We start from the raw sequence: 19,905 nt of genomic DNA, 5'->3' as shown, positions 1-19,905 counted from the left end.
AGGAGGGCATGGCAACCCACTCCAATATTCTTGCCTGGAGAATCCCCATGGACAGAGAGTCCTGGTGGGCTACAGTCCATGGGGTCACAATAGTCAGACACGACGAGTTACTAAGCATACACACCAGTATATTTATACAGTCTTCTAAACAGGAGGAATTTCTTTCTCCCTGACCTCAAATGTTTGTTTGTTTTTATAGAACACAAAGAATTAACAGATCATCCTCACTATCTAAAGGCAGGAAAAACACTGATTTGGTGATGGATTCAAAACATTTCCATTATCTGCTCCAACAATAAATTCAGGAGAATTCAGGAAAGCAGCCCCTTTCTATTTAACAGATTATATGTACTTCAAATTAGCAAAGGGATATTTGGGGTAGACACTGACAAGAGAATGCATATAAGCATGTAAGAACCAAAGAGAATTAAATCACACTTTTCCTTAAACTTGCTCTAGGGGGAAAAAAGTCCAAACTCTTTTGAAAGGATTCCCAGGCTAATACCAAAGGTCATATTAAAAACTGATGCTTTTCCACATGGTCATATTTGATTATCACTTAAGTAGTTCATAAGCAAACACAAAAGCTTCAGGATTAAGCAATAAAAGGGGTCTTCATCAAAGTGCTATCAAGTAATTGGTGGGATTTTTGCCACATAGATCTAAACTTCTGGTTTCCTAGAAACTAATGCAAAAACTAAACTGAGCTTATAATTGACTAATAATGATCTCACATGGCCCATGCAGTCTTACCACTTTTTCTTTTAATTCACTGTGGGGCCAGATTTAAAACAAGTGTAACAATTCATGAGCTACCTGCAGGTATCCTGGAAACACTGAAATGGAACCTGTAACTTTTCACCATGGGGAAAAAATAAGGTTGCTTTAATACAGAGTTCCAACATGTCACCAATCTACAGGGAATAATCCAGCAGTCACTTCTTCTGTTTGATTAAAGCCTTCTTCTTTTTGAAACACTAGTGCAGCACCACCCCCAGTACACTTGGGTTGTTTATTGATGGCTTATGACAAGGTCACACCAGGAGTCCTAGGGTAAGAAACAAGCCATTTCACAACTGTCAGATGACCAGAGTTGCAGGATCACCCTTTTCTAAATTATTAGTAATGGAGTTACCAGATATTCCCAAGTCAAACTTAATTCTGGAATACTTGTGAATATAGAGGAATGATGCAAGAAGTAAACATGTCTAGAGAGTTATAATCTGATAAGTCAAGTATTACAATTAAGAGTAGCAACAAGGTTTGGCACTGGAATTAACAAGGTTAGATCTCCAGCCATTATCTGGCTGTTAGGCAAATCAGGTGTCAGTAAATCGAGGGGCAGGGTGGTTAAAGATGGTTGATTACTGGCTCATGATAATTTCCTACAATGCTCACAATAATATTCTTTATTTCTTGTCATCACAGAATTCCATAATAATAATCTCTTGAGTTGTAATTTTTCTTTTTGTGGACAATCAAGACAGAGTCAACAAGTATTCCTGTTATCTATTATAACCAAGAAGTAAAACTATAGTTTAAGAAAAATTATCTGCCATTATATTGTGACTTGACAACTTATCCACTATTAGATAAAAACAAATTAGTTCTGGCAGATTTGGGACTTGGCAGTTCAAAATATGAATAGCAAATGTAAAAGCATGAAAATGGCATTACTATTATGTTTTAAGAGGATAATACACCTTTAAAGGGTGCCAGTGATTACATACTGTAAACAACTGCTGCCAATCAATTTAGAAAGTGGCAGGCAGCATGTCAATGTAACATGGCAAATTCCATTCAACCAACCTAATGCTTCCTACTCAAGTCACTATTTCTTAACGGGAGCAGTGGGGCTGGATATCATCTTTGCACTTCATAATCTGTTTCAAATTGCAAAAACAGACTACAGCACAGAGAACGCAGGGCATTTCCAGGAGTCCTCTGAAATCTGTGCAGTAACAGTCTCTAAAATCAAAATGAATCCTGAATGTTAAGGTCACTTTCTGACCCTATCCTGCAGCAAAGCTGAGGGAGACTGAGTGCTCTCACAACCGAGGCAAACTGGACTTTAATTCCTAACTGCTCCACCTCTCCACAGAATACACTTGCAAACTGTGGTCATGTGGAATGAAGAAATGGAAATTTTCTCTATGATCTGAATGAATATTCACGGGTCTCACTAAACAGCGTTTAATGGCACTCTATTCTTGGAGTTTTTAAATAGCTGAATATTCAGATATGCACATGCCTATTTTCTTTTATTCAAGGGTCCTCAATTCTCCATTTCCTTGAATTCTTTAACGTATTTTTAAACAATTATACTTCAGAGTGATATTTTATGAAATTAGGTGCTAAACTTTGAGCTAATCACTATTTTAGTTTCTTTTTGATGGTAATTTAATAAGCATTTCATTCTTCAATCTCTCTCAGTTACTTCTTTTTTTTTAAATGTGTCTGTCAGCTCATAACTCATAACCTGGGACTTAACTTTCTAAATGTATCTCAGCTGAGATAAACAGGATAGTCTGATATACCTTTTCGTTTTTTTACTATTGGAGTATATTGCTTTGCAAAGTTGCGTTAGTTTTTGCTATACATCACAAAGTGAATCAGCTACGAAAGTGAAAAGTGAAAGTGTTACTCACTCAGTCGTGTCCAACTCTTTGAGACCCTACGGACTGTAGCCCACCAGGCTGCTCTATCCATGGACTTCTCCAGGCAATAATACTGAAGTGGGTTGCCATTCCCTTCTCCAACAGGTCTTCCTGACCCAGGGATCAAACCTGGGTTTCCCGCCTTGCAGATAGATTCTTTACCGTCTAAGACACCAGGGAATCAGCTATATGTATACATATATCCCCTCCCTCTTGCTGCTGCTGCTGCTAAGTCGCTTCAGTCGTGTCCGACTTTGTGCAACGCCAAAGACGGCGGCCCACCAGGCTCCGCCGTCCCTGGGATTCTCCAGGCAAGAACACTGGAGTGAGTTGCCATTTCCTTCTCCAATGCATGAAAGTGAAAAGTGAAAGTGAAGTCGCTCAGTCGTGTCTGACTCTTGGCGACCCCATGGACTGCAGCCTACCAGGCTCCTCCGTCCATGGGATTTTCCAGGCAAGAGTACTGGAGTGGGTGCCATTGCCTTCTCCGCCTCCCTCTTGAGCCTCCTGATAAACTTTGAAATGGCTTGACCAGTTTTTGCATTGAAGAGACTACACATCTCATCACCCCATGAAAGGCCACTGCTGCTGCCACTGTACTGGGGACTTTATCTCAAAGTTATTCATAATGTGGACAAAGGCTGCTGAATCCCAAACACATCAGGCTTTCACATGCAGAACCCCTCATAATCCAATTCTAAATACCAAACTGGGACTATAAGTAAAAGGTTATGACACAACCGAAAAAAAAGTGTTGTTTTTTTCCCCCTCAAGAGAGACAAAGTAAATTTAGTTGCAATTTCATTTCTTCTAGAGGAGTTTCTAGGATTCAACATAACATTAAATTTTTAGCCTGTCTCTTTAATTCGAGAAATTGTAACAACGACAACAGATGGCACACAGAACTGACTTATGTCCTCTATTCTTTACTGAAGAAGGGAGTGCATGGAAACTTTGATAAAGGCAGAAGCTACAGTATGCAGGTCACTATTAAAATCATCCAGTGACTCTCTGGACAGTTAGGAGCAGAACGTTCAGGCTTCCTTTTTTAGATATTCTTGAAAACCAGCGCAATGGTAGGTTGCCAATGGTGATCACAGCCCTGATGTTCAGTACCCTCCTGTCCCAATAAGAACATGATGGATGTGCCATTAGCTCTGAACCTCCGCAACCTCTGAAATTACCTCTCTTCCCACCCCAATCTCCCGCCCCCATCCCTCAAAATCATTATGAAATAGGAAGAACACTCAAGCTTACAGTTAATTGGAAACACTGCAAGAGAAGCGGAATGCTTAGGACAGCATGTCCACAGGAAAATAAATCACCCAGTATTGTTATTTAATGCATTGTGACATCATTTCCTGAAATTAAACAGAGATGACACCAATTCAGACGATCTCCAGTATAAGGTTCCATTCAAATAATTCACAGATGTTTTCTCCCGGCAAGCAGGAAAACAATGCAAAGGCTGAGGCCATGGGCGGCCTCCCTCGGCTACGTATTTGCGGGAGGCTCTTTCTGCTGGTGTTTTTCAGCTGTGTGTTCTGCACAGGCGCCTCCTCACAGGCATGTCTCAGCCCATGAGCCTCACTCATATTCCGGGCACATCTGTATCCCTGAACATGAGAAAGGCCATCTTTCACTGTGTAAGTAAGGCCAACATTTTCTATTTGGTATTACGTTAGCCGATAGCAATTAGTATTAAAGTAGATGGATCTCAGAATCATGAGGGCACTAATTTCCAAGTAGAAATAGCTAATGTCCCTGAAATACTGATTCAATTAACCATTCGAGGCCCTTAAAAAGACGTCTAACGATGGACATTATCACAGTGTCTCCATGGATACGCTTGTGGAAATGGACAAGTGGAGAAACTGGGGTGGAGAAGAAGGCAACACCACATCTATCACCCGTGGTGATTTCATGAGGTACCAGAGACCTTGAGCTGAAGGAGTCCAAGCACACACCAAAAGCCAAAGCCCCTGACGTCTGCGCCACACAGTACAGTTTACAAACTGGTCTCATCATCTGAGCCTCACAGCCCCTCAACCAACTAAGCAGAGCACATGTCTACTCTTCATTTCATAGGTCTGGAAATAGGTTCAGATTTCCAAGATTTCCAACTCACCCAAGATTACAGAGCACAAACCTAAGCCTAAAATTTCACATCCAGTGACCCTTTTAACAAACCCACACTGTACTGTCTCTCAGACAGCCTAGACTTGAATGCTCCAAGGAAGCAGAGACTAGACTCTGTTCATGTACTTCCCTTATGGGAAGGGGAGGTTCTCTACAAAAAGGAGGCCCTCCCGGAGGCATTATGAACTACTCCACAGCCTTTTTCTTCTCTATCTCCCACTCCATCCTGGAAGACTCACCAGGATGCTCTGGCTTTCCGTGGGCACCTAGACTCTCTGATGAGAGCACCTAGAATCACTGAACAGCCATCTGATGTTTGCGTGCCTATGTGCTAAGTCACTTCAGTCATTTCTGACTCTTTTGCAACCCCTTGGACTGTAAACCCATCAGGCGCCTCTGTCCATAAGATTCTCCAGGCAAGAATACTGGAATGGGTTGCCATACCCTCCTCCAGGGGATCTTTCTGACCCAGGGAAGGAACCTGCGTCTGCTGCATTGGCCGGCGGCTTCTTTACCACTCGCACTACCTGGGAAGCCCCATCTGACATTTACATGCCTCTAGAAGGCAGAAATTAGACTATGTTATCTCCTGCTGACTTGTTTGGCAAAGTCAGTCTCTCCATCTCACAGAGTCCCAGGAAGGTACATGATCATTTTGGTTGCCCAGTTCTACTGGTCAGAGTCTCCTGGTAGCTATTCAACCAAATTAAAAGTTGAAATTATAGTTGCTTTCCATTACATACCTATTGCTTTCCATTATATACCCAGGCATGGAGCCGAATAGTTTACATTGTCTCATTTAATGCCTGCAACACCTTACTGAGTTGGTTCTAAAATTATCCCCATTCTATTGATACGGAAAGTGAAGTCCAGAGACCTCGGTGCTCAAGACCAAAAATCTACTGCGCTGCAGATTTCAGACCCCTGTGCTCTTAACCTTGACACTGTATCACCTCCTTGAGAAAAGCAACTATCTGGATCTATATAAGATGAAGAGAAACAGTTAAAGGACAAAATAGTCTAGTCTTGCCTTCCTCTGTCTCTCATTCTCTCTTCTGTGTGTGTGTGTGTGTGTGTGTGTGTGTGTGTGTATACACATACAACAAAAAATTTGAGATGACTAGACTGACTGTGATATGGTCTTGAATTAACTAGAGAAGAGATATCTTTCTCTATGTAACATGAGACTGTATTTATTCGTGATTTGGGTTCACTGTGTCTGTGAAACAATATACTTTAAATCACATTTTCATTACTCAAAACAGACCTTCACAAAATCCCATGAAACAAGCTCTAATAGGCAGGGAGTGAAACCAGCGAACACCTGAGAGACAGGCTTCATTCTGCTTCCTTTCCCAGCAGAGATATGGCAAGAGGCTAAGCATTTTGCCATGAACAAAGGGCAGAGTTTTTAGAACCTGCAGTTTCCAGGAGGCTGCAGGATATTGTATCACTTTGAAATAAATTTGCTTCTGATTCTGTACACATAGCTTTGAAAGAAGTCCCACATCTGCTAAGGGTGAGCTTTATCCCTATGTTTTCAAATAAGAAAAACTGTCGTCAGAAACGGGTATGAGCAAGTGGTGTCTTTGTCTGAGCACTTCCTGTTTTCATTCCATGATCAAATATATTCTTTGCAGCACAACTAGGGGAGCTCTTGAAGGTGGCAAGTGGAGGAGCCTGAGAGCCTAATTGAGTACACAAGGGCTTCTTGGCGTGGAGGAGTTTTTCATGGTTAAGAATAAACCGTCAGCCCGGGTATTATTTCTTGCTGTTTCTTTCTTTAACTATCTTTGAAGTCAAATAAAAACAGTTGTAATGGCAGGCTTACTTTTATGATATCATAATCTCCATGTGTTAGGGAAAAGAATATACTTCCCTAGGATTTCCCTACGATTTTTTGCCATTGGGTACTTTCCAGGAAAAGCACATACATTCCAACAGATTCTTTCCTCCATCTTCACTAGATTTCTTAGTCTTAGAAGCCAGGCAGAGCCGTCCACCAATAGAAGAGGGGGTAAGAGTAACATACGACACGTTTCGCTGGTTGAATTTCTAAGAAGTATTTACTTGGATTTATTTCCTTAAAATTACTGTGAGGATTTAAATATGTGGGTTTATTTCCTTAAAATCATTGTGATGTTTAAAGGACATTCTGGAAATTGGTAGTTAGAAACTAGAAACTAATTATTTAGCTTCAGACTAAGCAAGTTTAAAGTGCTTAACTCAATATGGAAATTCCTCAATTCATCAAAGAGTTTGGTTTATTACGGCCACCTTGGATTTAGTTTAAATATTCTCCTCAATATCATCGATCAGCTGTGAGTTTATTACCTCCTCCCCTAAAGCTGGCGGAGCACAGGAATTTGAGAGTGTTTTAAAACTGTTACAGTTGTAGTGGAACTTGTTCTTCCAAGAAAACTGAAGGTTAATGATTTTTGTCATATTGAGACTAAGACTTAACAATTGCTACAGTTGGCCTTTGTTGAGGTGGGGTTCTTTTTTCTCTGGGCCTTTTGAGGTATTCAGAATAGGTGACAATAGCTTGCAGTTGAGAACATATGTAGAGAGACCCCTGTGGCTTATTGGGAAAAGTTGCTCCATGCTGGTTGGGTGTTTGGAAAAAAAAAATACAACCAGAGTTCTTTTATGTTCTGCTAGTTAATGAATGCATGAATGTCAAAATGGGCCAATGGCCCATTCAGGGGGCAAAGCCTCAGCAACCCCCTTCTTTAAGAACACATCCTGAGATCCAAAATACATTTGCTTAACAAATTAAAATAATGAGATAATTCAATTAGCTTCTTTTTTAAAAAAGAAAGAAAAAAGGGTACATCGGGGATTATTGTAATACAAGAGCAGGTCATACTGCACAAAGGGGAACAAACCAGTTTGAAATAATGTTAAAGAGACTAATAACGAAGGAATGCACATTGAATCATGCACTTGTAAAGAAATTTACATGAAATAATAATTTAGACTACATCTATTTTCAGTGAGCTAGAGCCAACATTTCACTTTGAAAGTTGAAATTAATTAAATGACAGAAAAATATAGTGGGGCATCTCTATTTCCAAGAACTTCCTCATGCCTGTTAGTGCATAAGAAAAGGGGTCTAAATTAACATGTCGCTAGTTAGGGGGCTCTATTCTTGGTTTCTGCGCTCAGAATTATAGCTGAGTAAATCTTTCAGCTCATTAAAGATTGGAAAGTAAAAGTTTTACAGGACCATCCTCATCAAAGTTACTGAACCTCTTCTCTGCAGCTGGGGTGATGCTGGGATAAAGAGGGAAGATGTTGTCAAAGGGAAAGTGGAGGAGAATTTTCTTACATACAAGGGAGGTGCAGGAAAGGCTGGGGAGAAGAGCAGAGAGGGAGATGGACAGACAAAGCCAGTGGGGAAAGTAATAAAGGGGCATGGTGTAAAAGAAGGTTGTGGGGAGGAGAAAAAGAAAGCCCTTAATGGAAAATAAAAAGGAAGCGGCGTACTGAGAGGAGAGGATGACAGCTCTGAGTGTAACCAACACACGAGTGCGGGAAAGCAGCCTGCAACGTGCAGATCCGTTTGAAAAATGGAGAAATGGCAGGTCCAGAGAACTTAATGGACTTGACTGAGGTTCAGCCAGGACTCAGGAAAACTGAACTCAAAATGTCAGTTTCCCAACTCTCCGGCTCAGGTTCTTTGTGTCTTCTCTCCCCACGGTAAGGACAGGCATTAATTAAAGTTTTCAGCTGGACAGAGAATTCTGCACAAAGCCTCGTGCATATTTATCTAGATGAAAGCACCCTCGGGGTGGGGAGAAGGTACACAGTACATAGTACTGAGTAAACAGCACAGCCACAAGGAGCACCCAGGAATCTATGGTCCCGCACAATTCCTCGCCTACAGTCAGGGTGCACAGTGGGTTCAACCCAGGACGACAGGGATATGGGAGGTAAGATACCAGCTGGCCAAGCAGGAGGTCCAATAGGCTCTGGACACTTGGAGGAAGAGTCAAGGCACAGACCAGGGCGGTGAAGGAGAGAGTTGGCTTTAAGAGAGAAGTGTAGAGTAAGTCTTCTCTATTTGGAAAGGTTACGGGAGCAGGCAACTTTTTAAAAATAAGTAAAGCAAACAGCACTCTGCTTCTCCTATTTCCTCCCTTTGATGCTGAGCATTTTGATGGCAGAGGTTGTAAGGTTGATATGCAACTGCTCATGGTGATCATGATTCTAGCAAAGTCATCATAGTGTGTAGAAAGGGCACAGAGCTGGGGTCAAGGAAGGCTTGGGGCCTGATCGCAGCTGGACCTTGAGCCAATCACTTCCCTTTGTGGGTCTGAGCTTCCTGGTTTGTAAACAAAGCAGCTGCATTCTCTAAGATTCTGCCGTTCTATGATGTTGGGTTTTTTTTTGACTGAGGGGCTGAAAATACATGGGGATGTTTGCTTGAAAAGTAATTGCTGAACTCTTTACTTTCAACCAAGGAATGCTGAGCACGCAGGGAGCCAGCGGGAGGAAATCAGACAGGTGAGCTGGTGGGAGAAGCCAGTTGCCTGCCATCTACTCGCCCCACCCTGCCTTTCTTACTTGCTACTCTAACCAAACAAACCTTCAGTTAAAAATGAGAAACCCCTCCCCTCGCACTCATTCGACTTCCAAATTAAAAACATTTTACAGGTTAGTAAATCTCCAGCTGAGGTGATGTAGCAAAGAACAGCTGTGAAGTAATTTTGATAATGATGAGAATAATAACCACATGGCAAGGTTCAGGGCTTTGCTGTTGCAGCTTCAGTGCTCTTGAATAGATAAAAGTGATTAAATACTCCTGATTATCCCTGACCAATATGTAATGGATTTACAGCCCTTTCAATTAGTCAGTATTTGCTTAGGACTCATTATTTTGTCTTTGGTTAAGTAATCAGCCCAGAGACGGCATGTTCGGTCTAATTCCTCTGAGCCCAGTCAGCGCAGGGCCCTGACCTTTGAAATGGCCATAGCTGCAAGGCAAGAATAACCACTGCCACGGCAGCCTCGTTGGTACTCCCAGCTAATCCTGACACCACCGGCCAGATCGATACACCTTAGTTTGCTACTAATGTCCTTACATCAAAATGGCCGATTTAGGAATGTGAATCTATCATGTTGCCCTCCCTGCTGCCGCCCCACCCCTCGCCCTTTGGAGCCCTGCTGAAAGAGTCGCTCAGCAGCCACCACCATAAATAAACGTGGAACCTTGTCCTGGACTCATGACACTGTAACTAATGTCATTCAGCATGGCAACCCACAAGTTGGATAATCAAAGACCTTCAGCTTTCAATGTGCTACTCTATTTTTAAGCTGCAGCCTAAATAGAATGGCCTGAAAACAATCTTATAGCAAGAAACAGCCTCTGACATCTTTACTATTTTCCCAGAATTTTCAAATGAAGAGTAAAATGCGAGCATGTAGTTCCTCTGCAAAAATATATTGTAATTTTTTGGCCTTGAGGGTCTCAGTCAATAGTGTGGATGTATATATATATATATATATATATATATATATATGTATATATATATATGACACATAAAACCAATTGCAAACAGGAAGATAAACTGTTACTTGGAAAATGCTACACATTGTTGATCTTTCCCCATAAGTGTACAGGATCGGCTTGTAAGATAATGGACTTGAACTGCTAAAAAAGAATCTTTGATCTCTACCTTAGAAACAAAGGCATTATAGCACCTATAACCCTTCTGTGGTTGTCATATAAACACGTGACATGTTGCAAGCTGCTTTAGCGATTAGAGCTACCCCTGATACCAGGCACTTGGACATACTTGTGGCAAGGTGCTTTTTTTTTTTGCCTCCTAAGAAGATGGCTTTCGTTAAGAGTGTAATCAGCAACATTTATGGATTCATGAGCTTCTCACAGCTGTTTCCCTTGGTAGCAGTTGCATTAGCTGAAGTTGCTCTCATACCTTTTTGCATAAACAACACATTTACTTATATAGACTTTTTAGAGCCCTAAATCATTTTGAATAAGGTCCATTCCTGACCTATGGAAATAAAAACTCCTCCTTTCTACAGGGTGCTCTTTGGGTGGTAAGAATTGATAAAAACCTCAACTGCCCTGTTAGCCATCAGATTTCAAGAAAGGGAAAATAGGCACCTCATTTTTAAAAAATCTGTATGAGCCCATCTAATGTGCTAGGAGAAGGCAAAACAACAAAACTTATTTTTTGCTTTCATCTTGACTTACTGTGAGATGCTGGAAGAGCCATGCTCTCATGATATTTGTTGCTACTTTGGGGAAAATGCCTCTTTTCTTCTGACGTTTTTTGTCCTTGTCTGGATCATCATCGTCACCTGTGCCAGGTGAAGCTACACTGTTGTCTAAACCATCCCCTAGTAGAAAGAAATGAAAATACATTAGAGAAAACACAGAAAGGGTGCCAACAACAATGAGCAGCTAATGATGAGCTCAGCTAAGCTTGTTGAAAGAAATCCACTAAGCGGGTATATTCTCTTTCATTAAAGTATAATTGGAGACACAAATATGTAAAAGACAAAATTAAACCAGGCCTCTTCAAATGTTAATTTTGTGTGTCTCACACTCTCCCATATCATTAATTCAATTATAATTGTGCTCTTGACACAGTGCAGTAGCTCTTCGTCAATTATGGAATCCAATGTGGGAAAACCGCCATCAGAAAACCCATTCGGTGCAAATGCATCCCCATGCCCAGAGTGAACACATACTGTAGGGTAATCAAGTTAAATGTTCTGTAGTCTATATATTCTAGGCTGCCTGCATAGGTGACAGTAAGTGTGTCACTGTTCATTGCACATAACACACTGCCTGCTCAGTGCCTCCTGGAACTGTCACCTCCCAAGCACACACATTCACATACTCCTCAGATGACCCTGGACTCAGCATCCGCGTGACAGGAAAACTTTTAGCTCTCTGCACCACTGATCATTATCATTAAAAAACAAAAAAGATGCACATCAAGGTAGGGTGCTCACTTAATCAGAAGTTTCTATCAACATCTTTCTCTTCTGTGCTTTTCTCTGCCATTAATTGTGCATTAGCAAAAATCATTTACTTTTAACAGTCATAGTTATTTTTTCTTGCCCTCCGGCAAAAATGCCTTGAAAGCCTGCCTGGAGGGCATCTAAATTATGTATCTGAAAAACTCTTCTGGCAAGGCATTGCAGGACCCCTACTTTCTTAAAATTCATACGAGCACGTCTTCCTGTTTTTGGGAAGGCATCAATCAAGAGGAGCAATATATGCCATATCCCTACATTAATATTTGAACTAATAACTTTAAAAAAAGGAAAGAAACAAGATCCGACTTGTGGCATAATCAAATGCAAAATAAATGAAGAATACGGGGACAGCACTGGGGCTTTATAGATGGCTGTGTTTTCCTTGCACATCATTAGCCTGGAGCCACACGAAAGAGGAAAACAGAGAAGTGGAGAGTTTATGCTCCCTGCTGGTGTTTAAGAAGCCAGGGTCCTGGAAGAACATCTGGGAATTGCGCTGAGATGGGGGTTTTTGTAATTTAAGAATAGACATTCATTAGCAGTAAATGCCATAAATCCCATGCTAAGTAAAAACCTTGTCCAAGAAAGCCTAAAACAATAAACTCTGTGCTCAATGTAGCCTGAGCTAGACGCTCCGCAGCTTCCCCGGGAATGCTATAGATCCACCAGCTCCTTCCCAGACCAGCTCCCTCCTCCTGGACTGGGCCACACTGGGGACATCCTGCCATGGGCCCCTTGCCTCCTAACCTGTCCCGACTGTCTGCTCTGTGGGCTTCCCCATACCTGTTCTTTTCCCTTCTCGCCACAAAACCCCTCAACCTTCTTTGACCAGAGAAGCAGAAAAGCCACAGCAAAGAGCTGGCAGATTAATTTTATTGACATTTCCATTTTCACTGCAATGTGATACCCTCCATCACATGGAAGAGATGACCCTCACTATTTACAGACTGACAGGCCACTTCATTACAACCACCCTGCCCCAAGGCAAAGCAGATCCCTTCCATCTGCCCAAACACTAGAGCATGACCCCGAAGTTGCTGTTCTCTTTTTCTTTGCCGTCTGTTATGATAAAAAAAAAAAAAAGAGTGAATTGAAAGGACCCCAAATAGTCAAAGAACTAATCAGGAGTACAGGGAAACAAAAGGCATTTGACTTATGAATCCTGGATGGATGGGATCTATCTAGTCTTCATCTGTCTACCCTCCCTGCACACTCATGTACACCAGGGGGTCACTTGCACAAGGACACACACACACACACACACACACACACACACACAAAAGCTCGAGCAGAGACACGCGTACACACTTTCCACCATGCCAAGGAACTGCTGCAAGGCAAATTCTCACCCACACTAATGGCTTCTGACTGCTCCTTGGCAACCCTAGCATTTTAACCTGGGTGGATGTGCTCTCCAAAATACAGACACTGGCGCGATCTCATCATCTGTTCATGTGACACAGATGGAGAGTGGCTATTAGGAGCCAGGCAGTGGGCCTTGGGGATCTGAGGTACTGTTCTGTAGCCTGAGGCGATTTTGAAAAGCAGTACCCGGAGATGAGGGGCAAAAAAAAAAAAAATCCACACTGCAAGTGCAAGTTTGAAGTCAGTCAGTCTGTCTGTCGACCTACCACGGATAAAGATATCTTTGTCTCTGGATGGAAAAATCTACGCGGGCTATCTGGATGTACATTTCGGATAATGTATGTATGGAATGGCTCTTCCTTCAATGTCTTCCAAATATAAAAACACACACTGTAAACAATGCCTGTGTGTATATATTTCTTCCTAAGCACATATGGTTTCTGTGTATATGTTTAAGCTGAAATTGTCAGGATTTTGTTAAAATCTCATTTTAGCTTTTTTTGATAGATTTTTTGGATATACTTATTTTAAAAGGTTAATGGCTTTAATTAAAGTAAGTTCAACAACAACAAAAAAGGCACTTGCCTTTTTTAACCCAATCAATGACCTTAAAAAATGAGAGACAGCATTTCCATGGAGTATTTTCTCTTGCTAAAAAGCAGAGAGGGTTTCTAACACCTTCAAACTATATGATTCACTACATTTAGCTCAAGAAAAAAATATAGCTGGATTGAGCATCCTTCGATGACTGACTTAAACTGGAGAAGACAGGAACATTACATGCATTTTAATATATAGCAGTCCATTTTATACAAATGTTGTTAAATATTTGAATTTGAATCCACTGTAACAAATAATTGTAGATAAAAATGAGCCTATTTTTATAATAACCAGATACTAGACATTAGATTTTTTAAATTAATATTATTGTTTATACCTCTATAAAGATGGGAATTTCCTTTTCCAAACACACAATAAATTTGTTTTTCCAACGGATTGTGAACCAACTCCAGCACAGAGGACTAACAATAGCTATTTTTCTTTTAAAAGGCAACCATGTGATCTGCACCCTAAAACAAAACCATGCAAATGATACTAAAGAAACCCTTAAAATGTATACTGTCTCCTTGTTTTAGGGCTGTATGTGTATTGGGATAGTTGGCAATCCTTGACATAGATGCCAAATGAGTTTCTGTGCCGAAAAGGGTGGGTATACGGGCACAGATGCATGTGTCAAAGGAGGTACAGGAGGTAACAGCATATGTCTCGGCATCTGAAGTCAGGGTTCAAGAGTGTGGAGTCCTTGGCAGGGGCAGGACTGTGTCTTGTTAATCATTTTATCCTGAGAGCACACCTCCAGGTCTGAGCCAGAGCAGACACCCAGTGATTGTCCGCTGTGTGCGTGAAGGGCTGAACTTCTCAATGAGCTTATTCATGGGTCCTCCTCTGTCTTTGATAATCCCAAACTGGACGACTGCACTCTTCATGGTACTGAAGGGGCTGAGTGGACTGCCTGAGCGCACGTGTTTGCATGCATGCTCAGTCGCTCAGTTTTGTCTGACTCTTTGTGACCCTATGGACTGTAGCCCATCATGCTCCTCCGTCTATGGGATTCTCCAGGCAAGAATACTGGAGTGAGTTCTATCTCCAGGGGATCTTCCCAGCCCAGGGATTGAATCTGTGTCTTCTGCACTGGCAGGCAGATTTTTCACCACTGAGCCACCTGGGAAGCCTGCCCAAATGCACGCAGTCACTTCTAAACACGCCAGGAACAACGCTTCTTTGAAGAACTCAATCCCCATTAGAGCCTTTTTGAAGGGCTGACCCAAGGCCATTCCACCAGCTTTGCCACCTCTGATGGGAAAAAACTAAAGACTACTGGGCGTGCTTCCTTTAAAAGGTTGCTAATCCCTTGACTAAAGGCATAATCTAAGTTTGGGGCAAAGATACTCAAAATAGCTGCATGCCTCTGAATGTACTGCATGTGACCATGGAAAGAAATACTCAAGCCTGTGGATAGATACCTTTGAAGTAGACTAAATTATCAGGGGAGATTGTTAAAAACATGGGTCCTCAGGCCTTATCCCAGACTTACTAAATCAAAATATCCTGAGGCAGAGACAAGGAATTTGTATTCTTAACAAGTTCCTTGGGTTTGGTTATGCAATCAGCCTAGCAAAGATTCTTCAACTGGCTTTTAGAAGCCTCTGAACTAGATTACCTTCTAATTTGAGTTAAGATGAAACCTCAGGAGCAGGTACATGGTTAAAATTCTATGCTACTGCCATAAACGGGGTTAGTGGTCACAGCGAACAACTACAACCTGTAGGTTCTTGACTACCGAGCTTCTCTGTCCATGGGATTTTCTCAGCAAGAATACTGGAATGGGTTGCCATTTCCTCTGACAGGGGAATCTCCAGGAGATTCTTGCGTCTCCTGCACTGCAGGTGGAGTATTTTACCGCTGAGCCACTGGAGAGGCCCCAACTACAACCTGACCTGGACCTTATTCACTGTGGGAAAGCCCTGGTGCGCTCCATCACAGGTACTGGTCAACACAAGGTGGTCCCAACCTATTTTCTGATGGTGAAGTTTCAACAGAAAGACGCTGTAGAACACCAGCTCTCAAAATACAGATCGGCACCCTTTAGCACTGGCAAAGAAACTGCAAGAAATGCAAATTCTTGGACCCATCCCAGACCCACTGTATCCAAATGGGGATGGGGCCTGAAAATCTGAGGGTTACTAAGTACCCTGGGTGATTCTGATGATGCTCAAGCTTGAGAACCCCTGCTGGGGGTCACAGAGAAGAAGTCTATAGCCTGCTACCCCTGGTGGTAGTTGTCTGAATCTAAGCTCCAGGTCCTCCTCCTGTTTTCAGACTCTGAGGTATTTTGAGAGCATCTGCGGGGCTGGATTTACATCCGTGCTCTGGAGGGGGTCACACATCCTTTCCAAAGCTGAGCACACTATGCTCAGGGCAGGGCAATACCTGGGAACGCAGCCCCGGTCTACACTTATCTAAAAGAGTAACACTAAGGGAGTCTAGTTACAAGGAAGTCAAGCCTGGGATACCATGGGTATCCAGGTGTGGGCAAAATGCATATCTGTAGCTGTGTAGCCAATGAATCAGGAAAGACATGGGGACATGGTGAGAAGATCCTCAGATGATTCTAAAGCAGAAATTCCCAATTCACACAATTCTTGGCCATATCAACTACCCAGGCAAAAGGACACCACTTCCTTTTATTGGCATACTGTCATACTCCATTTCGCTAAAAATCTATCTATATTCTAGACAACAACTGCTTGGCTTGAAATGAAGAAACGATACAAACTGTGATGCTGTGCTATCCTGAGTCCAGAATGTGGCCTTCTTGCCCTGTCAGGAATATAGTACAACAACCAAGAGAACTGGAGAAGGAAATGGCAACCCACTCCAGTATTCTTGCCTGGGAAATCCCATGGACAGAGGAGCCTGGTTGGCTATGGTGCAAAGGATCACAAAGAGTCGGATACGACTTAGCGACTAAACCATTACCACCAACAACAACCAAGAGGGTCCTAGTTCATCTTTTTCTTCCTAGTCCATCTCTCCATCTCCCTTGAAAAATTGCCAGACATTTACCAGTGAAGAAACTGAGGCCAAGAGGTTAAATTCTCACCTATGATTCCACGGCTACACATGATCAACGACTAACCAGAGTCGAGGGAACTCCAAGTCCAGTGTTACTACCACTAGTATTCTCACATATTGTAAGCTGCCTTTCACTTTTCGAAGCATTACCTCATTTGAACTCTGTTATCAAACCAGGCTTTATCCTACAGGTAAAGGTCTAAAGTGCAGAGGAGAGATTAGATCTAGGGCCCGGGGGTTGGAATTGAGCTAGAATTGGTCCAGGCTGGTCCAGGTTCAAACAGAAATGTGCAAACTTTTCTCTCCCCAAGTAAACCAGTGCCTATAAGGGCTTTATATATATTCAGTACAGCAAGGGTCCTTTGAGACTCAGGATTCTTATAACGGGTTTATGGTGGTCCATGTGGAGGCCCTTATATGGACAGCACCAGACTGACCTTCAGAGCCCAGAGATACTACAAATATGTGAGCATCTACTGTGCATACGCCAGGATCTCATGGGCGGTGATGTCATAACTGCACAGCACCAAGAACTGCTTCACAGAGCTATAACTAAAGGGATATATTTGCTTGCCTCAAAGTCACTCTCTTAAAGAGAAATAAGGCTTCTATAACATCCGGCAGCCTGTCAACTAACAATCAGAAACTGACCTCTCAATATCATCTATTCAGAGAAATAATAGTACAAATGAACACAGATTTTGGTCAATAGCATTTGTACTTTTAAGTTCATGGCACACTGCTTAATCCTCACTTCTCCCAGTTTTGGACCAATTTTAATAGTCAAATATATTCATATAAAATACATGCTATAAAAAAGAATGATATCTCACCTGAGAGAACATAGCTTTTTTTTCCCTCCTCTTTTTTGATAAATAGAAATTCACTAGAGTTATTATCATTTTTATTTTGGGCAATGTACATTCACTAATTTCAGACACACAGACACACACACAAACATGTATCTTCCAAACTACTTCCAGAAATGGTATAGTCATGAATTTATAGATATTTATGTATCTGATTATAAACATTAAGTATATAAATTATATCATTAACCTTTTTCAAAGAATTCACTAATTTATACATAAGTATGCAAATATGTTTGTAGATTAATTGCATATTTTTGCCTACAGTCATATATACATACATGTACATATATATATACAAGTTTATAGAACTTTAAATGTTAGTATTTAATGTTCAATAGGGTAGTCCCTTTTCAACACCATTTCTCTTCCTCTAGAATACAGGCTCCTCCTCTTCCTTACCAATACCATCATCACGTTCATTATCCTCATTATCACAAGTAACTTTCACTGGACACTTGCAATGTTACAACCCTCAATCTTCACAACGAATGAATGAAATAGCTACTATTATCAATTCCACTTTACAGATAAGAAAACTGAGACTCAGAAGAATTAAGTAACTTGTCAAAGGTCACATAGTCAGGAATTGGCAGAGTGGTGCTTGCCCTATAAAGCCCATGCTCACATCCTTTATCCTCTCCCTTAACTGCTGGAAAACAAGAAGATGTGAACGGTGAGGCTAGATTCTGTATTAGTCCTCATTTCTCAGGAAATAAACCCCCAGGAGTGAGGCCTCATATATTCACATTTATGAACAAAAGAGACTGTGGTTGACAGCGTATTTAAAAGTAATCTAAAAGAAAAAAAAAAGTAACTATGAACCAAGAAACAAACAGATGTATATTTTTACAGTTACATCCATATCTATAGGACTATTAGTGGTCCCGGTGGACCTAAAGTTCAAATTAAATATGATTTTGAAATAGGAGTATCTGTTTAATTTTTAAGACTTTTCTGAGCCAAGGGATCTTCCAAGATTCCATCCTGTAGGCCTGTGCCCTTAGCCAAAAATGCTCTTTGTCTTCATTTTTTTTTTTAAGCTCTTTTCCATTCTACTTTGCCCAGGCAGACTCCTATTCAAACTTCAAAATCCAGTGAAAAAGGAACCTCTTTTGTAAGGATTTCCCTAGCTCCTATTAAGAGAACTGGTATACTAGGCTTTCGATTTCTTCATCAGTTTGTTCTTGCTTCTGCTATATTTATGCTTCTGTTTTGCAATTTATCTATCTACTAACTTGTCTGTCCTGCTTGACCATAGATTCTTCAAGGCAGGGGCCATGTCTTACTCACTTCTGATTTGCAAGCCCTGACACAGTGTAAATAGTCAAACGTTTAGCGGGATGGACAAATTGGCAGCAAGAGCCTTAATATTTGGCCCCTGTGCAAATGCAAACTGCTTTGAAGAAAGTGTCCATGAAGGACACCTGGCCCTGGTAACCTGTTCTAGCAGCCACCTAGCCTCAGGCTCCCTCCCCCACTCTCCCTGCTCTTGGGCACTGGGTGTGTCATGCCCAGGGTTTTCCTGCTCAGGAGTGCATGGCCTCCTCAGAGACGATCCGTACATGTCTGATACACTGTCAAATACTGTTTTCAAAAACGGGGTTGCTTCATCTCTCAAAGCCGCCCTAATCCAATGGGGAAGAGAACATCCAGGGGTAGGGTGGCTGCCCCTTGCCCAGGCTGCTCAGATGACTGGGAACATTACAGTTAAAAAGGAAGTATCTTTTTTCAGGGCAACAATGGAGAAACAGAGAACAGACATGTGGACATGGGGGGAGGAGAGAAGGGAGGGGGTGAGATGTATGGATAGAGTAACATGGAAACTTATCACACGTATAACAGATCGCTGACGGGAACTTGCAGTATGACCAGGGGCTCTGTGACAATCTGGAAGGGTGGGATTGGGAGGGAGGCTTGGGAAGGAGGGGACATGGGTGTACCTATGGCTGATTCCTATTGATGTATGACAGAAAATCATAAAATTCTGTAAAGCAATTATCCTTCAATTAAGAAAATAAAATGGGGGGAAGAAAAAAGGAAGTATCCTGTAGCCAGGGAATTGCAACACATAGCTCTTTGGGAACCCGGGTTTCTGTCATCATTTTTTAATGATTTTTCCTTCTTAATATAGTACTCTGAAAACAGGATTAAAATGTACTAAGAGTCAAAAGATATTTTCTTTCAGGAACTACCTTCCAGGAGTTTAATTTAGGACATCC

General features: G+C 41.7%; 1 protein-coding gene across 8 annotated transcripts in view; it reads right to left on the bottom strand.

Annotated features, from left to right (window-relative positions):
• Positions 1-19,905, bottom strand: part of MEIS2 (Meis homeobox 2) — a 220,495-nt gene that overhangs the window by 145,330 nt on the left and 55,260 nt on the right. For all 8 annotated transcript variants that reach the window (XM_043919258.1, XM_043919261.1, XM_043919262.1 and 5 more), the window contains one exon: positions 11,020-11,165. In XM_043919258.1, coding sequence (XP_043775193.1) covers positions 11,020-11,165 — 146 coding nt within the window. The remainder of the gene's footprint in view (positions 1-11,019; positions 11,166-19,905) is intronic.

This window comes from Cervus elaphus, chromosome 12 (assembly GCF_910594005.1).
Source record: "Cervus elaphus chromosome 12, mCerEla1.1, whole genome shotgun sequence".
In the NCBI taxonomy this organism is placed as follows: Eukaryota; Metazoa; Chordata; class Mammalia; order Artiodactyla; family Cervidae; genus Cervus; species Cervus elaphus.
The sequence above is the reverse complement of the archived record's forward strand: the minus strand, read 5'-3'. Positions and strand labels throughout refer to the sequence as shown.